The following is a 23,956-nucleotide window of genomic DNA, read 5'->3' as shown; positions in this document are numbered from 1 at the left end:
CCTACAGCGTTCTCCTCCCTCCCTTCCCTGCAGTCCACGGTCTCAGAGGAGATCAAAGAGCGATAGTGTGGCTGCCTCGCAGCTGAGAGAATTTTCCAGCTCCCCCTCCTGGCTGGGCCGAGTTGTGGGCTGAGAGGCAGGAGGCTGGGCTGGGGCGTCTTCACTTCTGGGGGGAATTAGGAAAGAGGTGTCTGAAGCCGCGTTGTACACAATAGAAAAACAAAATTCCCTTTGTGCTAGTGTGGTGTCCCTCGGTTTGGGTCTTTGCCACACATTCTTGAAAGCCATTGTTTACACTAGGGTTTTGCAGGTTAGGAACGGTGCCGGTGGGAACCGAGCTGACACCGTAAGCGCTTCCCTGGGACTGAATTGACCCTACAATCAGTTGAGGGAAAAGTCACCCTCCAGGGGGGCCTCCAGAGCAAAGGAGGGAGGACGGCAACTGGCCAATCAGGAGGCGAGGCCGAGCCAGGCTTCCCCTCGTCGCTCGTGAGCTGCAAACAGTGGAAAGTTGGGAACCTCAGTCGCTGGCCCAGGCGGAGAGCAGAGGCGGCGGCGAGGGCAGCGGGACTTGGGCCGCGGCGCCGCAGGCTCAGAGCTGCCCCCGGGGCATGGACCCGGCGCGCCGCCCGCACCCCGCCACAGGCTGTCCAGGGCCCGCGGGCAGATAGCAGTCCAGGAGGAAGCCGCATCCAGACAAAAGCTGCCGCATCCCTGCCCTGCCCAGCCCCTGGAGGGATTCGAGTTTGGTGCTTGTCCCCGTCTGATTCTCAGCGCCAAACTTTTTGCTAGTTCAGAGATTCCAAGAGTCTGATGAGTTACTCTGAGAGCAAACCCTCTGCCTGTTGTTGAGGAGGACTGAGCACAGTGCTTAGGCGCTCAGGGGGAAAAAGAGAGAGAAAAAAAAGAAAATGATTTCCTGGGAAGTTGTCCATACAGTATGCCTGTTTGCTCTTCTCTATTCTTCCTTAGCTCAAGATGCGAGCCCCCAGTCAGAGATCAGAGCTGAGGAAATTCCCGAGGGGGCCTCCACGTTGGCTTTTGTGTTTGATGTGACTGGTTCTATGTATGATGATTTAGTTCAGGTGATTGAAGGAGCTTCCAAAATTTTGGAGACGTCTTTGAAAAGACCTAAGAGACCTCTTTTCAACTTCGCGTTGGTGCCTTTCCATGATCCAGGTAAGGGAAATATTTATACTTTGTCTTTGCTATGTCTCATGATTACATTATTTCTCATGCTGTGAATGAAATTGTTTGTCAGGAAGTTTCAAAACCATTTTTAAAAAATGTGCAGCTGAAAATAGTTGTAACAAAGAATTGCTTGCTGGCGTCTGGGTTTGCTCATTGATACCTACTTAAGTCTCAGCCCTGGTGGAGATGCTTGTTTAGGGAACTTGTATAGTGGTCCTCAAACCTGGAAACGTGGAGTTACGAAAAACAAAACTAAAAATCTTGGGCAACGACATCAAAATCACTTAACTCACTTAGATTTTAGAACTAAAACATGTTTAATTACGAAGGCAGACTTGGACAAGAATTTATAGCAGCGAAGCTCTAGGGGTTAACATCCAGATTGAAAGCACACTCTGAGGATAACTCTCATTTAAGAGGGGAAAAAACCTGTTGTGTGAGACACAAGGAAGCCTGTAAGTAGCAACTACTATTAGAACTGAAGACATGAAAAGAGAAAAACCAATCATTTCTTAACTGAATCTATTCATCTTTGCACCAGGGCATCATTAGATATGTTCACAGATGGGTATAAACATTACATCCACGTCTCCTGCAGTAGAATTTCATGTAATTCGGAATGTCTGTGCTTTTTAAAGGTCGTTGAAGTGAAATAACTTCATTTATGCCCTAAAACCATGGGTTTCAGCAGCTCCACTGTAATATGATCCTATTTACTTTTTTCAGTTTCTCTTTAAAGTAGCACCTCTCTGTGAGGCTTATAGGAGCCCCCATTGCCATAACTGAGGGTAGCCTTGCAAGGGGAGCCCTGGGGCTGACAGTCTAATGTCCACCTGAGTTTCATTAGCACAAGTTGCTGCCTAGTTGAAGAAATGAAGCCGTGATTTCTTAACAGCCCTCCCCCACTGTTCTCCCACACTTTTCCTGCTTTTGAAATTCTCCCTTCACTAGAAGAACTTGACACAACCTCTTCACAATGAGAGTGTGATATCGGCAATCTGAAATTCTTTCCTGTGCATTTAGCAAAGGTATATAAGTTCAAATTATTGGTAGGTATTAAATGTGTCAGGTTTTAACTATTAAACAATGGCACTGGGAGAAATTTAAAGATAAATAGAACTCGGATTTTCGTGCTCTTCACATGATGAAAGCAATCTGTCCTACTCTTCTGGGATATGTAATATATATATATACACACACATACACATACATACATTACATATACATAATTACATATATTTGTAATTTCTACATTGGTTAAACATGAATATTATTTATATTTGAATAAATAATTGAATGATTATTTACTGTGTTTACTGTCTTAGTAAGACCCTTCATATGTTGTGATTTTCAATGTATTAAATGTCAAGATGCCAACTGTGATGCAGTTTGAGGTTTTTGTTATTTCAGAATACCTTGAATATGTTTCTTCTAGATGGATGAGTCTGAAGTTAGCTAAAAAATGAAGTGAAATTTTGTTTTTTCTCTTAACACCACGATTTGCTTTTCACCAAAGAACTCGTATGAAATTATATTGCTGTAAACAGAATACAAAAATTGCCTCAAGTTATACATGGATACTGGACTATCCTGATATTTTGAAGTGATATGAAAACTTATTGGAATGAATTGTATTGTGGTGCCCTGCCTTTCAATTGTTACCAAATGGGAAAGTTTGCACATTGCTATAGTTGACTTTCCTGTAGTTCAGCAGTCATGATTTAAAGTTGGGGAAACTTGACACGCTAATAACAGATGACTGAATAAGTTAGAGCTTTTCTGAATCCAGTAATATGAGAAAATGGTTAACTAATTTAAATTGGTTTCATAAACTTAATTGTGGGTATAATTCAACAGAATTATTAATTCTGTTTACATTGTGATTCGAAGTAGAAGTGGCCAAATGTTCATGCTATCTAAAGCTATTTAAAATATTTTTGAAGATGCAGAGAGAAATTGAAGTTTAAACATACCGTTAACCTTAGTATTCACTTTACTAGATTGTAGTACTTTATTTGTGTGATATTTTTCCTCTGTAGGTGTGTGTGTATAATCATTAAGAGTTTTTGGCCTCTATGTAGTTTTTTTTGTGTGTGTGGTTTGTTTTTTTGTTTGTTTGTTTGTTTGTTTTTGAAACAGGGTCTCACTCTGTCACCCAGGCTGGAGTGCAGTAGCACTATCATGGCTCACTGCAGACTCAACCTCCTAGGCTCAAGCAGTCCTCTCACTTCAGCCTCCCAAGTAGCTGGGACTACAGGCACATGCCACCACATCTGACTAATTATTTTTTTCATAGAGACAGGGGTTCCACTGTGTTGTCCAGGCTAGTCTTGAACTCCTGACCTCAAGTGATCATCCTGCCTTTGCCTCCCAAAGTGCTGGGATTACAGGCATGAGCATCTTGGAATGACAGGAAGGACCTCAAATGGGAATTGGCTGTCTTAGTGAGTGACATTAGAAAAGTATATTTACTTTTTGAATCTTAATATCCTCAACTACATAAATTGAGAGAATTCTATGTGAATATCTCCAAGGTCTCTTCTAATTGTGACAGTTAATGACTCTGTTTTATATATGGTTGTTTTCATAGTCCCTAACACATATTCCTATGGTTGGGTGACACAACCAACATGGAAAGAAATAATGTATGGAATTTAATATGATTATATTAATAATCTTGAGTGTTTATAAGCCCTTTGACATCTATCGCATTTAGCTAGATGAAATAATGGATAAATTCTGGGATATATTCTATGTCTTTTGATATAAACCTTTAGATCTTTGCAGATGATTGCTTTGGAGCCCTGCATTACAGTCTGGGGCAAGGTGTGTGTTTGCAGATGGAGTAAATTTAAAACACATGGAACACATAGGTAGTGGAGGCAGGATGTCTAACAAGTTGAAAATGAGATAAGACCATTCAGAATATGTGCATGTAAGAAGCGCTGTGTTGAACTAGCAGCACATGTGTCTAGAGTAGGAGGAGGTACCAGAGACGAACGGGGGTCATGGAAAGGCGAGCCAACCTTTTGATTTTGATGTTAACTATGGTGAAGATGGACTTTCCACTTTCACAATCACATTTAATGTATTGATTTTTAATGGTTTTATTGAGATGTAATCCCCTTACCATACAGTTCTTCCACTTAAAATGTACAATTTGATGCTTTTCAGTATATTCACAGATAGGTGCAAATGTTGCCACAGTCCATTGTAGAACACCTTCATTACCTCAAAAACAAATCCCGCACCCTTCAGCTTTCAGTCTCCTGTACCCGTCATCTTCCCCTCAGTCCTAAGCAGCCACTAATCTATTTTTTTGCTTCTATAGATTTTTCTGTTCTGGACTTTTATACAAGTAGAATCATATTCTATAAGGTCTTTTATGACTGGCTTCTTTCACTTTAGCATAACATTTTCAAGGTTCATCCATGTTGTAGCATGTATTAGTACTTCATTCCTCTTTTTATGGCCAAATAATATTCCATTGTATGATATACCACATTTTGTTTATCTGTTAGTCCATGATGGATATTTGAGTTGCTTCTACTTTTTGAAACATTATTGCAAACAATGCTTCTATACATATTCATGTACAAGTTTCTGTGTAGACAGTTGTTATCATTTCTTTTGGATATATACCTGGAAGTGGAATTGCTGGGTCATCGTAACTCTATGTTTAATTGTTTGAGAAACTGCCAAGCTGTTTTCCAAAGCAGCTGTACCATTTTATATTCCCACCAGCAGTGTGTGAGGGTTCCGATTTCTTCCCAACCTCCTCAATACACTACTATTATTATTATTTGAAAAATGCAAAGGTTCTTTATTATAACACATAGATTTATAAAGCTCTTCTTACAGTTAAAATAATTCAAAAAAATAGAAAGTAAACTCATTCTGGAGATTATTCTCTTTATGTAGCATACAACTTCTTTTTTTCCTTCCAACTTTCATTTTAGGTTCAGGGGCCCCATGTGCAGGCTTGCTACATGGGTAAATTGCGCATCACTGGGGTTTGGTGTACAAATGACTTCATCTTCCAGGTAGTGAGCATAGTACCTGATAGTTTTTCAATCCTCATCCTCCTTCTATCCTCTAATCTCAAGTAAGTCCCAGTGTCTGTTTGCCTCTTTGTGTACATGTGTACTCAGTGTTGAGCCCCCACTTATAAGTGAGAACATACGGTATTTGGTTTTCTGTTCCTGCATTAATATGCTTAAGATAATGGTCTCCAGCTGCATCCATGTCACTGAAAAGGACATGATTTCACTCTTTCTTATGGCTGTGTAGTATTCCATGGTGTATCTGTACCACATTTTCTTTGTCTAGTCCATTGTTGATGGACATCTAGGTTGATTCCATGTCTTTGCTGGTGTAACATGCTGTTATTGAAATTTTTGATTCTTGTGTATTAATTTTCACTGTGCTTTTTACATAGCACTCAAAATATATTCCTCTCTTCCTTGAAATACAACATTGAGGAGGGCTTATCATCTTTCTTTCACTATAGCTCCTTTTATCACTCACTCTCTTATATCCCTTCCTCTCTTTAAAGCAGGTACCAGAGACAGGAGGAGAGAGAACAGGACAGTGTGTTTTAATGAGTTACTTCATAGAAAGAAAACTCTTTTTTTCTTCTCTTTCACAATTGTGTCTCCACTTTCTTCCCAGGATATCTTATGTGAGTCTCCATGCGTTCATTCATTCACTCACCTATATGTTTCAGACCTTGCTTCACATGAAAGGGAGTAAAACAGATAAAAGCTCCTGCATTCATGGAGCTTACATTCTATTGCAGGGGTGGGGAGTGACACAGGCAATAAAGAAAACAATTAAAATATATACGGTATTTTTGATGATGATAATTGGTATGGAGAAAATAAAAAGCAGGAGAAGGGATGGGGAGTTTGAGGTGGATTGAAGGTGTTGGAATTTTAAATTTGGTCATTAGGGAAGTCCTCGGTTGAAAAGTCACATTTGATCAAAGACTTGAAGGAGGCGAGGGAGGGAGAAATGAGGATATTTATGGAAAGAATGTTACAGGTGGAGAAACAATAAGTGAAAAACTCTCCTGATAAGAGCATCCTGACATGTTCAGGGAACAGTGAAAAGACCAGGGAGTCTGGAACACAATGAGTGATAGGAACAAGTTAGAGGGTGAAGTTAGAAATATGGTTGAGTCATTTCAGGAAAGGGCTCATAGTCCATTGTGACTTTGGCTTTTACTCTGAGTGAGATGGGTTGGCATTTTAGGGTTCTGAACATAGAAGTGACATGATCTGACTTATGCGTCTACATAATCATTCTGTTGTTTGAGAATAGTCTGAAGCAGATCAAGGGCAGAAACAGGGAGAATAGACTGGACACTACTGTATAATTCAGACAAATGAAGATGGTGTATCTTGAATGAAGTTGGCGGCTGTGGGAGGTGTGAGAAATAATTGGATTTTCTGTATATTTCGAAGATGAAACCAAAAGGATTTAATGAAGAACTGGATGTGAGGTCTTAGAAAAAAAAAGAAGACAAGACAGGTTCTGAGGATTTGGCTTGAATGATGCTATGGTTTGGATATGGTTTTTCCATGCTAAAAATTTTATGTGGAAATTTGATACCCAATGTGTCAGTGTTGGGAGGTAGGGCCAAGTAGGAAGTGTTTAGGTAGATCTCTCATGGACAGGTTAATGTCTTCCCTTGAGGGCAAGTTCTTGCTCTTGTGTGAATAGATTAATTCCTTTAAGAGTAAGTTGATTGGGCAGGGCAGTGGGGGGTAGGGGGAGGGGTGGTGGGGAGCTCGGTGGCTCACACCTGTAATCCCAGCACTTTGGGAGGCTGAGGCAGACAGATTACTTGAGGTCAGGAGTTGAAGACCAGCCTGGCCAACATGGTGAAACCCCGTCTCCACTAAAAATACAAAAATTAGCCAGCCATGGTGGCACGTGCCTGTAGTCTCAGCTTCTTGGGAGGCTGAGGCAGGAGAATCACTTGAACCCTGGAGGTGGAGGTTACAGTGAGCTGAGATTGGACCATTGCACTCAAGCCTGGGCAATAGAAGAAGACTCTATCTCAAAAAAAAAAAAAAAAAAAAAGAGCAAGGTGTTAAAAAGAGTCTGGCTTCCTTTGTTTTTCTCTCTTGCTTCCTCTCTTGCCATGTGATCTCTTTGCAATGCCCCACCTCCCTTCCATCATCCACTACGAGTGGAAGCAGCATGAGGCCCTCACCAGATGCAGCTGCCCAATTTTGAAATTTCCATCCACCAGAATCATGAGCCCAATATGCCATTTTTCTTTAAAAATTACCCAGCCTAAAGCATTCTGTTACAGCTACACTGAATGGACTAAGACAAGTGAATAGAAGCATAGCATGGCCTTTCACTGAGATGGAGAAGAATGAGCAAGAAGCAGGTTTGATAAAGAGTGGTAGGATGAAGTTTTGGTTTTTAGGTGTTAAAGTCTGAGATGCCTTTTGATACTCAAGTAGAGATAAGAAGATAGTTGGATATGTGAGATCTAAGTTCAAGGGGAGATGTCTTGGGATCCAAAGACATACCTATAGATAGTATTAAGGACAATTAGACTAGACGAGACCATTAAGGAGGACTGACTATAAATGGAGAAGAGAAGAGATCTGAGGACCTAGCCCTGGGACTCCAATGTTTAGAAATCAGTGAGATGAGGATGAATCAGCAAAGCAGCCCAAGAAATTGAACTCAGGGTAGGAGGAGAAGAGTATGTTATCCTAGAAGTCAAGAAACTGTTTCAAGGAAGAACTAACTGGTCACTTAAAAGGAGGATCAGGAACTGGCTAATCAGTTTAGCAATGTGGAAGTCATTGGTGACTCAACAAGAATAGTTTCAGGGAGGAGATGGGAGCGAAAGCCTGTTTGGAGAGAATTCAAAGAGAATGGGAAAAGAGGATTTGGAAATCTTTGTAATTATATTGCCATGTCCAACTACTGGAACAGTTGCTTTGTTCATGAGGCTAAAACTGAACTTAGTTTTGACAAACAATTCAACCAGTATTTTATGAAATACAAATATAAATATATTGCTGTGTCCAACTACCGGAACGGTTGCTTTGTTCATAAGGCTAAAATTGAGCTTAGTTTTGATGATAGATTCAACAAGTATTTTATGAATACAAATAAAAGTAAAAAGACCATCCAGTTTGGAACAGAATACTTGTGTTCTTTTCCTTATTCTTGTCACTTCAGCAAATCTTTTAACCTTGCTCGACCCTCTGTTTCTCCATCTATAAAATTAGAGCATTGGTAGGTTATTATCAAAGTCCATGATTTACATCATTATAACATAAAGAAAAGTAAGCGAATATAAAGAGGTTCAAAGTAGCAAGGACTTGATTCATTGGGAGAAATATTGACATTATATATCTTTGCATATAAAAGTTTTCATTTTAATACAGATCATCAGCCTTCAGTGACTTTGTATAGTTTGGCTGTACCTACACAGTGTTAAGAAAATCCTCCAGGACTTTTTTTTAGTTAAATGATTATTTTAGAATATTTTTCTGAGCAATAGCAAGATAATTTGAAACCATAATGAATAGAAAGATTTTTACATGGAAGATATTACACATTTGGACCTTGAAAACCTATGCACAGTTATATGAACTGAAATTCAAATTGAAATGTTTTCAGTTTCAATATGTATAGAAAAAAGAGCCAAAAAGCAGTTAGTCTCTCTGTGCCTCTAGCACATCCTACAGGAAGGAGGATTTTCATGAGCAAAATGATTGGTCTCTTATATCCAAGAGAAATTCAGCTGAACAGAATGCACTAAAATTTAAGAGTGAGAGACTTTGGACAAGGGTAAGTCTTATTTCTCAGGATAATAAAATATTTCAACTTTGGTGGGTCTTATGTCACTGGATGTCTCCTGAGGATATGTAGAGGTGTTTTGCTATGCATAACAAAGACTTTCTCTTAAAGTATAGGGACCAAAGTTTGGTAAATCAGATATTTTAAATTTGTTAGGCATGTTTCCTATTTAACAGAATCCTCTGTGACTCCCAAGAAATGAAGTTTTTTCCCCCCCTTGTTAATTAGTTAAGGAATAGCCTTCTACTTTATTGTTGATAAATCAGAATTTGACATTGCTTATGATTTGTTTCTGATCAAACAGACAATAACCATTCTTGATGGTCTTTATAATTCTGCTTACTCTTCTTTCTCCCTGACTAGACATTAAGCTCCAAAATACTAGTTGATTCATCTTACAGCCACACAATAGACACTCAAGAAATGTTTTATGAATGAATGAATGAATGCTGGAGACAAAAACTGGTAATTTCTCTGGGTATTTTTATCCTGCCTTTCATATCTATGATTTTTAACGCACAAGTAGAAGAATATAATTCACAACATAATAATTTGCTAATTGGGCCTTTTTGGTGGTAATATATCTCCCATCCAAGCTTGAATATGAAATAGAAGGATAATTATGACCCAGATAATGCCTGACTGAGTCTTGTGTAGTGATTGATTGTTTCTAAAGCAGGTGATTTTGTTGGGGATTTAAATGCAGTCTGGAATGTTTCAGCTGTATGCTATAAGGCAGTCTGCCTACCTTCCAATTTTAACTGGACTGGCTGAAGGAGTGTTAGAACAATTAAACCGATTTCCAAGGAGCACTATGCAACCAGAGGATCTGTGTTGTAGGTGTTCTCACAAATCTACAGGGATTCTCAACCTTGGTTTTTGTGGTTTCTGATAATCCCATGAGGAGTCTTCATCACTGTGGAGAATAGGAAAAATTTAAAAATGGACATATGTCAACTATAAGATGTGATGCTATCAGTTTTTCCTACCTTAGTGATGCTATCATGGTTAAATAAAACATTATATGCAAAAGTCCTTTAAAAGTACTATAGAACAAATGGTGTTGCTGTAACTTATTTGTCTATAAACATTGAATAGGTACTGGAAGGAAGGCAGTTATCAAGGAAAATAGTACAACACTTACACAGTGAGACTAAAAAGTAAATAGAAAAAGATTCTACTCGATGACTTGACTGTTAACCTATAGGCAAAGGATGATTCAAACCAGTTCAGTTATATAACTAATCTAATATATTCTCATATGTTCAGTGCTTTAAGAAGCATGTATGCTTTACTATATTGTTCCTTTGAGCCCTAGGCCACTGCCTCATAATTGGAAAACCAGCAAGAGAATCTAAAAAGTCAAAGATAAGCCATTAGATCCATTCATTCGTTCAGTTATTTAGTCTATCAATTACAGACTTCTTACCATTTGTCAGGGGCTATGCTAGGTGCTCTTGATTCAAGTCTATGAGAAATAGGGCAAGATAAATTACAATATACTATACTATGCTACCTTTTATAGCAGAAGGAAGCATAGGGTGCTGTGCAGACCCAGAGCAGTGCACCTGATCCTGAATTAAGACGGTGGTAGTCAGCAAAGGTTTTCTGGAAGAGTTGTGGCCTGGACTGAAACCTGAAGAAAGTGCATGAATAAAAGCAGTTTAATCCAACATTGAGGAGTTTCAATTTCATCCTGAAAGCTATCAGGAGCCTGGAAGGATTATAAGTAAGGAGTGACATGATTGGGTTTTTATTTTAGATCTCTATCTCCTGGATGGATTGGAACAAGGGAGTCCTGAGAGCTGGGAGATGAAATGTGAGGCCATCACAATTCAGAGGGAAACGTTGAGGGGACTTGGGTGTAGAGATAAGGGGATAGATTTCTGAGCTATTAAGAATGTCCAATGGACTGGACATGGTCCTAAGAATCTGAAAACAAGAAATATAATTGCTTTTTGGAGGTTAAAATTTGAAATTAGCATATGATGGAAGAGAAAAGATATGCAAAGTTAGCTTTAAGACACGTTACTCCCAGGCCAGTAAGTGCTGATAGTGAGCTCCTTATACATTAACTTATCCAAGATAAAATGGCAGCCGAAAGTGTAGGGAATCGGCAATGAAAAAGAGAGTCACAGAAACAGACTTAAGCAGTGGACAGCCAAGTTCTAACTAGGGTTCAGGGTGTTAGTTCATTCTATACTTGAATAACCAGCCCACGCATCAGCAGTCTTTCTAACTGTGGTGATAGACTGTTTATCCTTATAAATATGTAATGATGTCATTACATATTTGGATCATAATATTAACTCTCCTTTTTCTGGTTGAATGCTCACCAAACAGCCTCCTGAAAATGTGACCTCATGCACTTTCCTTATGGGGAGAGAAGGCTGTCTGTAGTCAGACTGGCACATACATCAGGTTCACCAGGCAGTTATATTCCTCATTGTTAACTCATATCTTGGCACACTAGTCATATCCATCAGTCCCTTTTGTTTAAAATATTCTGACAGTGTCAAGTTCAAGTTTCTGAATTTGCAAGTCCAAGAACGAGTCCTTGGTCAATGATGATGAATTTATCAAAGTCTCTCTGTGTGGATCTGTTTGGGTGGCCTGTCTGTCTCCAGGTATCACTCCTCAGCATTTCCAACTGTCAGTGTTAGTATGACTAGTGCCAAGTAGCTGTTCTGTCCACTTGAAACTTACACAGATGACAACTGAAGCCATCGGAATAAATGAGATCATCCAAGGAGAGAGTGCAGACTGAGAAAAGGAAGGAGACAGGATAGAACTTAGAGAATACAGTCATTTAAAGTAAGACAGAAAAAGGGAAGTTCATTATGGACTCTGGAAAAGGGAGTCCAGGAAGATAGGGAGAAAAATAGGAATGAGTAGTGTTTGGAAATCTAAAAAGTTGTTAGTTTTAAGCAGGAGAAGTTGTCAACTCTGTGCATTTATAGAGTTACTGAAAATAAAGGATAAACAACACAGCTAAACAGGACAGTTTTACTGGAGCTGTGGAGCCTCCATAGAAGGCTAAAATGATGAGTTAAGGAAATGGAGCTGGTGAGTACAGTATGTTCCTTTCATGAAAGAAAAGCATGGGCCCTGGAGTCTGATGGGTTTGGAAGTCTGGCTCCACCAGTTACTTGCTGTGTGATCTTAAGTTCTTTGTGCTTCAGTTTCAGTATGCCCAAGAAGACAGGGCATACTCCTAGGGCTGCCGTAGCAAACTATCACAAAATGTGTGACTTTAACAACAGAAATTTATTGTCTCACAGTTCTAGAGGCTGGAAGTCCAAAATCAAGATGTTGGTAGGGTAGTGAAGGCTGTGAGGGCAAATCTGTTTCATGCCTCTCTCCCCACTTCTGGTGGTTTGCTGGCAATCTTTGACGTTCCTTGGCTTGTAGATACATCACCCTAATCTCTGCCTTTTTCGTCACATGGTGTTCTCTTTGTGTGCTGTGTCAGATTTTCCTTTTCCTTTTTTTTTTTTTTTTTTTTTTGTGAGACAGAGTCTCACTCTGTTGCCCAGGCTAGAGTGCAATGGCGTGACCTCAGCTCACTGCAAACTTCTGCCTCCCAGGTTCTAGTGATTCTCCCTGCCTTAGCCTCCTGAGTAGCTGGGATTACAGGTGCCCGCCACCATGCCCAGCTAATTTTTTGTATTTTTAGTAAAGACAGGGTTTCACTATGTTGGCCAGGCTTGTTTCAAACTCCTGACCTCAGGCCATCTGCCCACCTCGACCGCCCAAAGTGTTGGGATTACAGGTGTGAGCTACCGCAACCAGCCAAATTTTCCTTTTTCATGAGGACACCAGTCATATTGGATTAGCGGCCCATGATACTCCAATGTGGCAGCCTCTTAATTGTATCTACAATGACTATTTACAAAGAAGGTCACATTCTGAGGTGCTGGAGGATAGGACTTTAACATATGAATTTTTGAAGGACATAATTCAACTCACAGCAGATCATTTAGCAATTAACATTAGAAAACCAAAACTCTAACTCTTTTACTAGGGAAACTCAGTTTGTTCTAAAATTTCTGATCAAAATGTTTGCATTAGGAAATATCATAGACTCTAAACTCTGATCTCTTTAATTGGATAGGAACAGAGTTCTCAGTGGCAGTCATGGAGAAAGGCATTAATGTTTGGGGTGCTATTTAAGTTCTCAAAATAATTTGTACTGTTAAAAACCTGTTACCTTTTTTTTTTTTTTTTGAGACAGAGTTTTACTTCATCACCCAGGCTGGGGTGCACTGGCATGATCTCAGCTCACTGCAACCTCCACCTCCTTGGTTCAAGCAATTCTCATGCCTTAGCCTCCCAAGTAGCTGGAACTACAGGCACACGCTACCATGCCTGGCTAATTTTTTGTGTTTTTGGTACAGACAGGGTTTCACCGTGTTGGCCAGGCTGGTCTTGAACTCTTGACCTCAAGTGATCCACTCGCCTTGGCCTCCCAAAGTGCTGGGATTATAGGCATGAGCCACCACACCCGGCCCTGTTACTTTTAAGCATGCATTTAATAAAGTTGTATTTAATATTTTGTTGGTGATGTTGAGATATTTAATTTTGAGATGGGGAAAATTACATAGGAGCTAGGAATTCTGGGAATTGTGTATGGGTTCTAAAATATTTTGACATTGTATACTCCCAGCTTTCTTTTCTTCAAAATGTTAAACACTAATTGGAGCAATTTTTCCATTAGCACCACATCTCTGAGAACTTCGCTTTAAGCACTGTTTTACAGCAGGTGGAAGGAATTCCTTGATGTTCTCAGGCTGTAAGCCATGCTGATTACCACCAAAAGTGTGTCAGGGTAACCTTTATGCTCTTGCCAAGTTCTGACAGGGAGAGAGTTAAGTGAGAAGCATGGGTGATGGGGAGGAGATAAATACAAGAAAGGGTACTTAAATTATTTTTTTCTTTACAAATAGAAGGTCAAGAAAATATATTACTTCACTAAGTAATAGAGAACACGATTTAAAAAAGATATTGTACTATCTGGAATTTCAGTTTTTAAAATTCAAAGTGAAATCTGTTATGCTTTTTGTTTAGCTCCTTAGTTTCACTTCAAAGCCTTTTACTAGAGCACACGGAAAACCTCATTTCTATTGTTTTCATATTCCCCAGAGGGTCTTCCCTGCTCTTCTTAGGTGAACATGCTCACCACCTCCTTGATCAGATCATCACACTTCCGGCTTGAAGTTTTCTCCCCAGCCACACCCTATATTGGAATGTCCCCTATGGGCAGGACAATGTCTCACCCATAATCAAAAGATTTTCCAAAATTTCACATCTCCCAAGGAACTTTCCTGGAATATTAGAAAAGTGTCATTCTTTTTAATATTGAGATCCCTTTCTATATTTAGATTTGATTTATCTTGACAAAGTAAAATTTAGTAGAGTTAGAATGGCATAGGTTTTGAGCGAATGGATTCTAATATCAAATAGACTAGCATTTGATTATTAGTAAGTTACTAACTTCTCAAAGCCTTAGCTTCCTTATCATTAAAGTGAGTATCAGTAAAGTGAGAATAACAATCATATTTCCTTTGCAGAATTGTTGTAAGGCTTAGAAGAGAAAATCCATGTAAAACATTTGGTGCAAAGCCTGACACAGAGCAAGGACCCATGAGTGTCCTATAAGGGAAATAACACTTGACCTAGAGTCAAAACACTAGTACTGGCTCTGTAACTGGGCAGGTAACTAGACTCTTAGAACCTCAGTTTCTTTTTGCATAAAATAAGGATAAAACCAGTTTTGTGTACTGGTAAATGTTAAATCTCTGGCTCTGGCGCTTGGGGTAGGAAGGGGGCTTTATTTGTAGCATTTGCCAGTTTGTATGATATTGTTACTCCTCCATGGCCAATTTCAAACACCAACATGAAGCCTGGATATAGAGTTGGGAATAGATGTGTACATTCATCTCTCATTCACCACCTAAAATTCCCTCCACAAAGAAGGATGTTTATGTTTCAGTGAGACTATGTACTATTGGTGAAAGGACTTAGTATAATTGTCATTCACAAAATGTTAGTTTAATTGTTCTTGGAAAAGTCTATTACAAGGGTAGAGTTAGTGAGAGTAGAATTAGTTCTGTGATGGAGAAAGCAGATTGAGTGTTTTCTTTTTCATGACGGTTTTGGGAAGTTTCAACATTAAATACCCGGTGAGGCCAGGCAGGCAACACCAATACAGAAGTGGAACAAGGAGAAAGCTACTGCCTGCTTAAATCTTCATGGGGCATCTAATAGGTACCTCACATTTATCATCAACCCCTCCCCAGCCTACATGTGTCTTCTCCAGTGTTCCCCATCTCAGTACAGGCACCACATTTTCTTACTTATTTGGGACAAGGCCCTTTGAGATCTCCTGTGCTCCTCTTTTTCTTTCACACCCCGCATCTGATCCCTCCACAAATTATTTTGGCTCTGCCTTCAAGATCATTTTAAATTTGACCAGTTCTCATCTCCCTCTACAGGTACTCCTCAGCCTGAGCCACTTTAACTGGTCTTACTGCTGTTCTCCCCAGCGCTGCCAGAAGGATCCTTTTAAAATGAAAGAAATGTCATTATTCCCAACTTCCCTTTCTGATGTCCTTATTCACATCACTTTTAGCATATTGGCCTCTTTATTGTTTCTTACGTGTCAGGCACACTTCCTCTCCAGAGCCATTGCCCTTGCAGTTCCCTCTTTCCTCAGATCCTTGATTTGCATGGCTGGCACATCATTTCATATGGCTCTTGGCTAAAAGTCACCTCCTAAGAAAAGCCTTTCCTGACTACCCGTCTAACATAGTTCTGCACATGAATCTGTCTTGTTAACCTGCTTTTTTTTCTTTATAGAATTTAGCACTGGTTGTCTTTAAAGATGATGTGAATTCGTTCATTGAAGTTCTATCCTCTCTTCTAAATATAAATTCCATGAGGGCAGGAACTTAATTTTCATGACTGTATTTGGTAGAGCCTCATGTAAGTTTCCTGGCATACAGAAGGCACTCAATAAAGTGAGTGCCTTCTTTTATTTAAAGAAAGAATGAATTTTTTGTATTCTTTTTGTACTTGAAAAAAAGTTCTAATCATTTTGTGTAGAGTTCTACCTATGTCCAAAAGATCAAACTTACTGTGTTGCTCAAATATTCTCTTTATCAGTTATTGCCCAATTGATCTATCAGGTTTTTAAAAAGTTATATTAAATGTTCCCATTGTAATTATGGTTTTGTTAATTTCTCTTTGTAATTCCAGTCAATTTTGGGCTTTAAGGCCATGTTGTTAGGTACATACTGGCTAAGGATTGTTTTATCTTTCTAGTGAATTTTTCATTTTATCTTTAAATATATGGCCATTTTAATCTCTAATGGTACTATTTGCTTTTAAATATGTTTTGCTTGGCATTAATAATACTGTTCCATATCTGATTGGTATTTATCAAATACTTTTCCCCTTCTTTTATTTTCAAACTACTTTTATAGTCAAATTTGATCCTATTACTCATTGTGATTTTTAATATAGACTTATTTCTACGATCTTATTTTATGTTTTCTATTTACTGTGATTTTTGTTGATCTTTCCCCCTCTTTTCCTACTGTTGAGTTTTATTTAGATTCTGTTTCCCTGCCCCCCCGGCATTGGCTTAGAAATTACACATTGCATCTCTTTTTCTCTTTTAAAAATGCTTATCCTTGATTTGGTTGTCTTGAAGTTAATCATTGTTTTTGTACTTCTGTGTAATATAAGGACCTTAGGGGGCTTTATTCTGATCACCTTACTCCTACTCTCTGTAGTATGGTTATTTCACTTTGTTTTTAAACACACCCAAATTAGTCACATTGTTTACACAGTCAGTGTTTCCTTAGATTTAACTTGTTTGTTGATTTCTTTACTCATTGTTGCTTCTAGCTCCCTACTCCTTCATTTTGGATTCTTATTCCCCCACCAACTCTATGCATTCTTTACATTCTCTAGCAGTTTTTTCAGGGATGACATACAAGTAGGAAATCCTTTTGGTCTTTATTTGAGAATCTATGTATACTACCTTCATTGTTGATTAGTAGTTTAGTTAAGTGTAAAATTCTATATCTAACTTAGCCCACTGAAGATAGCATTTTATTGTTTTCTGACTTCTTTTGTTGTTGATGAAAAGTCTTCTCTTAGTCTAATTTTTGTCCCTATTTAGGTAAGCTGTGTTTTCTCTGTGGTTATTTTAAAATTATCTCTGTCTTCCTGTTTCTGCAGTGCCTTATTCAGTGTCTAAGCATAGATTTGATTTTGTCTTTCCTACCTGGAACCTGGTTTGCCTCCCCAACTCAAGGACTCAGATTTTTATTAAATTCTGGACAATTCTTGTCTTTCAGATATTTCCCCTCCTTATTGTCTGTAATCTCCCCTTCATAAAACCTTGTTAAGTGTATTTTAGATCTTCTCATTCTCTAAGCCTTTTTACCTTTCATATTTTCTATTTTTTTCTCTTTGCTGCATTTTCGGTGATTTCCTCAAATCTTTCATACATTTCTCTTCAGTTCTGTCCAATCTACTCTTTAAGCCATCCATCCATTAAATTTTCAGTTTCAATGATTATAGTTTTTTTTTTTTTTCAGAAGTTTCATTTGGTTCCTTTTCAAATCTGCTTATTTTGTTTTTTTTTTTTTTAAATAATATTCTCTATATTACTAGAGTCTCATATTGTTCTATTATTTCTACTTCTTAGAGTGGCGCAAATTCTCCCATCTATTTGGTCTGCTGACTGTTTGTCATTGTGGTTTATTTCTTTGTGTGGTTGCTAATTGCCTCCTATCAACGCATCTTGAACAGGGAGTCTGGTGCACCTTGGCTTGTATACTACCAGTCTTTCTACAGAGGGGTTTGCATTTGCTTTTGCTGGGATTCCAAAATTAGCTTGTGGACTAATTTTTGGGTTTTGGATTCCAGTACTGTACAGCTAGTATAACCTCTATTATCTGTTATATGTTTCTGGCTTAGGGTTTCAACTTCTCTTAGGAGATTTTTTTGACAGATGGCAAGCTTTCTTGACAATTTTTTGGGTTAGTGGGAGGAATTTTTCCTTGTTTTACTGATAGGGCTCAGCTTTATAAAAGAGTGCTCCATTTTAGCTCTCTGACCCAAAAAGGCTGATACCATAAAAATCATGCCCACATGGACATTAACACTTTAATAGTCAAATCCTATGTCAGGATTTTTGTGCTGCTGTGGTGACAGTTGAAGTTTATTTCTGTTTTGAGATTCTTTTTTATTTTGGGCGTTGGGATATTTCCCTTTATTCTTACCACCCCATCCTAACTATTTATTAAAAAGGAAATTCTATATTTTGCCCAGTGTTTCTGTTTTAGAGGCAGAGTGTCTTCCATGTCAACTTAGTCTGTCATGTTACTGAAAGGTCACTTCTCATATCTTCACACATTTCCTTGCCTCTATATTCTTTTCCAATGTCCAAATTTCTCCCTTTCAAAAAAAGGTCTTTCTCGTAGTAAAATATTTGCTTACACAGAAAACTGTAGGCCCAGATGATTTCTCAGAATATCTTTACCAAGTATTCAAGGAAAAATAATTATAATTGTACCGAACTACTTTCCTGGCAATAGAAAAAAGGCAATACTTCCCATTAGGCTAGCATAATCCTGGTACCAAATATCTGATATGAATACTACAAGAAAGAAAAATTATAGGCCAACTTCCTTTATAAACCTAGAGGCAAAAATTCCCAAATCAGTATTAGCAAACCAATCCAGCAATATATAAAAATGAGCAGATGTAATGACCAGGTTGTTTTTATCCCAAGAATAAAAAGATTAGTTTAACACTAGAAAACAAATAATTTTACTAGTAGATAAAGAAAAATCATATGATCATCTAACTAGTTACATAAATAGCATTTGATATAATTATATATTCATTTATTAGCAAACAAAGAAACAAGCAACTCTTACCCAACTAGGAATATACAATAACTTCTTTAATCTAAAACTAATTCCTCAAAAACTCAAAAATAGTCATCATATTTGATGGTTAAACTAAAGATTTTCCCTTTGGAATTGCAATGAAGATAAAAGATAGCATAAAGAAAGTTTAACTCTAGTGTATCTATACCAGTGGTTCAGTTTTCATTCCCAATATTACTTGTGACTTCTGTTTTTCTTATGATTAGTCTAGATCAATGTTTCTATTGGTAGGAAACTGCTTTTGGTTTTGTTGATCATCTCTAATTTTTTGTTTTCTGTTTTATTAATTTGTGACCCTATTTTTATTATTTTTAAGATTCTCCTTTGCTTAGTTTTCTTCTCTCGTTCTTTTCTAACTTTAAAATTTAAATGTTTCTTTTTACCTTTCTAATGCAGATATTTGAAACCTTTTAACTTCGTCATACATTTATTTTCATGAGCCACTTTAGTCCATCTTAAAGTTTTGATCTGTTGTATTTTTGTTTTCATTTGATTCTAAATACTTTGTAATTTCTACTTCAAACATTTCTTATTTAAGAGTATGGTTTTTAACAAGAATGAGATATCAACTTACACCTGTAAGGATGGCTGCTATCAAAAAGATGAAAGATAAGTCCTGTAAGGATGTGGTGGATAGGGAAGCCTTGTACATTGTTGGTGGGAATGTAAATGAGTACAACCATTATGGAAAACTGTGGAGATTCCTCAAAAAACTAAAAATAGAATTACCATCTGATCCAGCAATCACACTTCTGGGTATATATCCTAAGGATTTGAAATCAGTATGTAGAAGAGATATCTGCACTCTCATGTTCGTTGTAGTGTTATTCACAATAGCCAAGATATGGAATCATTCTGCATCCGTGGATGGATGAATGGATAAAGAAATGTGGCATATGTGCACTATGAAATGCTATTTGGCCTTAAAAAGAAAGGAAATTTTGACATTTGTGACAACATGGATGAACCCAGAAGACATTATGCTAAGGGAAATAAGGCACAGAAAGACAAATATGACATGTTTTCACTTATATTAGAGTGAAAAACAATCAAATTCATAGGAGCAGAGAGTAGAACAGTGGTCACCAGAGGCCAGGGAGGAATGGGAAGATGTTGGTGAAAGGATACAATGCTTCAGTTAGGAGGAATAAATAAGTATTTGAAAGAAAAAAGTCTTCAATGCTTAATAAATCAGACCATTCTAAGTTAAATTATTTGCCTTAAAAGTTGCTATTTTAATAAACCTTTGATTAAAAAAAGTGATCTTTGCTTTTCAAACATATACGTATTTTTTTAAATTGTTGAGACTTCTTTGGCCAACCAGTTTGGTCAATTATTATTTTTTAAACATTTTGAGTGTATTTGAAAAGTGTAGGTATCCTCTACTTGTTGGATGTATAATTCTTTATATATATCTTACAGCAAGTTGTTAATTATATTGTAAAGAGAGGTGATATCCAATAGTTAAGAAATTTGAGACCAGCCTGGGCAACATGGCTAAAAACTCCATCTCTTTAAAAAATACAAATTAATCAGGCGTGATGGCAGATGCCTGTAGTCCCAGCTACTTGGGAGGCTGAGGCAGGAGAATTGCTTGAGCCTAGGAGACAGAGGTTGCAGTGAGCCATAATTGTGGCATTGCACTCCAGCCTGGGCAACAGAGTGAGACCCTGTCTCAAAAAATAATAAAATAAAATAAAAAACAATAGTTAAGAACACAGGTTATGGAGTAGACTATCTGAGTTTTAATCCTTGCTCTGCTGCTTACTAGCTCTGTAAATATGAGCATAACTTCTCTATCCTCAGTTTCTTCATGTGTAAAATGTGGATAATGAGAGTACCTTCTCATAGAGTTGTTTTTATGGTTAAATTAATTAATATATAAAATGCTTAGAATAGCTCCTGGAATATATGTCTAAATTGCTATTATTCAAATCCATATTTCTAATTATTTTTATTTTCTTGTGCGATCAGGTTGTGATAGAGATATATTGAAATCACCCACTATAATCTGTGTTTTTCTCCTTGTACTTTGGTCCATCTTTTATTCTCTATGTTGTAAAGCTATGATGTGTACGTTTAAAATTATTACATCTACTTGGTATATTTATACATTTTTGTTATTGCATGGTAATATCTTTCTTAATCCAAGTGACTTTGTGGAAATTAGAAAAAGCCACACCCTGTGGGGCAGGCAGTTTGGCCTAAGGCTGATTCAGGAGGTTGTCCAGGATGGCTCAGGGATGTCTAGACCAAGCAACATCACAATTGGTCAGATTTTATCTGGAAGGCTGTCTTTCACTGGTTTCCCACCTGAGAGTGCTGCTAGGCCTCATGGCGTAGTGCTGGGGTAAGGCTCCAGAACTCCTCCTTAGCCACTGGGAGACCCTTGTGAGCTGCTCAAACATTGCTGTATGAAGCTGGGGAACCTGGAGAAAAAGTCTCAAGTATCACTCCATCAGCTAACTGAGGAGAACACAACTGCTCTAAAAACCACATCTGGAGTTCAGGTGTGGGCTGAAGACTGTGACAGACCAGGGCAGCCATACCTGATGAGAGTGAGAAGGGATTAGGAATTTCCATTTTTCTCTGGGATGCGGTGGGGAAGGGAGTTCCAGAAAGCTGGGAATGGGAGGGGGCTACCAATGAGTGGAGCAAAGGAGAACCAAAGTTCTATTCCCAGTGTTACAGCCTTAGAAGGCATGGGCTCTTTTTTAAATCTTTCAACTTGGGGTCTCACTATGTTGCCTAGGCTGGAGTGCAGTGGCTGTTTACAGTTGTAATCATGGTGCACTGAAGCCTCAAGTTCCTAAGCTAAAGCAGTTCTCCTGCCTCAGCCTGCTGAGGCACCTGTACCTGTGTACTCTGTGGGCTCTTCTAGAATATCAGATCCACAGGATGGACAAAAAGCTCTCACAAATGAAGGATTGACAATGGAAATCAATAAGATAGTGTGAATGGGTTTAGAATCTGGAGAGATTCTTTAAAACAAGATTTTTTATAGGATAACCATGGTGAAATTTTGGGAGAAGAGATAGTTGTTAAAGGCTGTAGCCAGTTCGGTTTCTTACTATTCCCTTTTATACATGTATTTTCCAGTCAAACTGAATGATGTCAGTTTCCTGTTCATACCTTTTCTGCCATTGTGTCTTTAAGTTCACCTTTCTCATTGTCCCAGGGAAAGACAGGAGATCAAAAAAGGGCACATGCCTTGAGTTAGGCGAACCTGGGTCTGGAACTGTTCTTTCCTAGTCATGGGATCTTGGGCAATTTAACACATTTTCTCCTAATTTGACCTCAGGGTAAAAAAAAAAAAAAAAGAAAGAAAAAAAGAAGGTATGATAATAATATCTTTATAAGTGGTAGTGAAGATTAAATGATGTAATAGAAGTTGACAGACATAGCAAGTGACCAATAAATACTAATTCATTTTCCCTTTTCTCTCCTTAGGAAGTATTTTCTACCAATATTCTACCAATATTTATCTACCCATATTCTAAATGGTAGGATATTTGCACTCTTTCCTTGCTAATCTTCTAAATGGTCAAGTCAAATTGATTGCACACACATGTAATCAAAAGTTTTGCTCCTTCTAACTTCAAAATGCACTTGGAAGCTGTCCATTTCTCTTAGTTTCTGCTATTGCCCAACCACTATCATTTTTTTTTTTTACTTCTATGATAACTTTCCACCTGGTCTCTGCTGCTTTTTTCCATCCACATAATAACCATGGCAGTCTTTTAAAAATTGCATCATCTGTAAATTAGAAACCTTTCAGCAGCTTCCCATAGATTTATTTTATTTTATTTTTGAGACAAAGTTTCACTCTTGTTGCCCAGGCTGGAGTTCAATGGTGCAATCTCGGCTCACTGCAATCTCCATCTCCCGGGTTCAAGCAATTCTCCTGTCTCAGCCTCCTGAGTAGCTGGGATTACAGGTGCCTGCCACCACCCCCGGCTTTTTTGTATATTTAGTAGAGACAGGGTTTCACCTTGTTGACCATGCTGGTCTTGAACTTCTGACCTCAAATGATCCACCCACTTCGGCCTCCCAAAGTGCTGGGATTACAGGTGTGAGCCACTGTGCCCAGCTAGAATTTAAATAAAATATAAATTTCTTCCCATGGCCTCTGAGGGCCTGTGTGATCTGGCCCGATTGCCTCTCTCTGTCCTCTCCTATCCTTCCCCTCTTCAATACATTTCATCTTCCTATGAATGCCATGTTATATGCAGCTCATTCTCCTTTCAAGACCTTGCACTTGGCTTTATTCTCTCTGCCGAGAATGTTTTCAGGTCTCAGCTCAAATGCTTGAACTTCAAAGAGATATTTCTTGGCCACTTTATCTGAAGTTGCCTCCTGCTGCCCCTAATTGTTTTCCATCAGATTACACTATTTTAATTTATTCAAAAACAATTGTCGAAGACCAATTATATTATAATATATAATGTATATGCTTATTTATTGTTTTCTTCCCCTAGAGTATAAGTTTCAAATATCTTAATCAACTATTTCTAACTCTTTAAATAATATCTGATACATGGGAAAATGCCAAAATATATTGGCACAATGCATGAATGAATAGTGTTTTCTTCATGAAACCTTTCAGAGTACTGCCATTGTAGGTAATTCCTCCCTCCTTAGAGTCCCCAATGTATTTAATTTCCATTTCTTACTGTATTATCATGTTCGTTGGATTTTGGCTATTTACAGATACTCCTATATATCCTCTACTCTACTGTAGGGTGCTGGAGGGCAGAATTGAAGGCAAAGTGTTCAATAATTGGTTGAATTGATGAATCAGGTAAAAATGATTTAAAAAATTACCCGTATTTAAAATACAGATAGAACAGGCAGTGCTAAAAATGTCTACAGTGTGACTCACCAGCACTTCTCAACACGTCTTGGCAATCATGTCATTTGGACTGTAACTAGGCTTGTTGGAGGATATATACATTTTTCAG

At 38.1% G+C, this 23,956-nt stretch overlaps 1 protein-coding gene across 1 annotated transcript in view; it reads left to right on the top strand.

Annotated features, from left to right (window-relative positions):
* The first annotated feature begins 522 nt into the window (after nt 1-522).
* Nucleotides 523-23,956, top strand: part of HMCN1 (hemicentin 1) — a 438,669-nt gene continuing 415,235 nt past the window's right edge. The window contains exon 1 of the mRNA XM_055234444.1: nt 523-1,179. Within this exon, the coding sequence (XP_055090419.1) occupies nt 912-1,179 (268 nt within the window). The 5' untranslated portion in view covers nt 523-911. The remainder of the gene's footprint in view (nt 1,180-23,956) is intronic.

The sequence above is a fragment of the Symphalangus syndactylus genome, chromosome 19 (assembly GCF_028878055.3).
Source record: "Symphalangus syndactylus isolate Jambi chromosome 19, NHGRI_mSymSyn1-v2.1_pri, whole genome shotgun sequence".
Classification (NCBI taxonomy): Eukaryota; Metazoa; Chordata; class Mammalia; order Primates; family Hylobatidae; genus Symphalangus; species Symphalangus syndactylus.
Note: the sequence above shows the minus strand (reverse complement) of the source record. Positions and strands in the feature narration are given on the sequence as shown.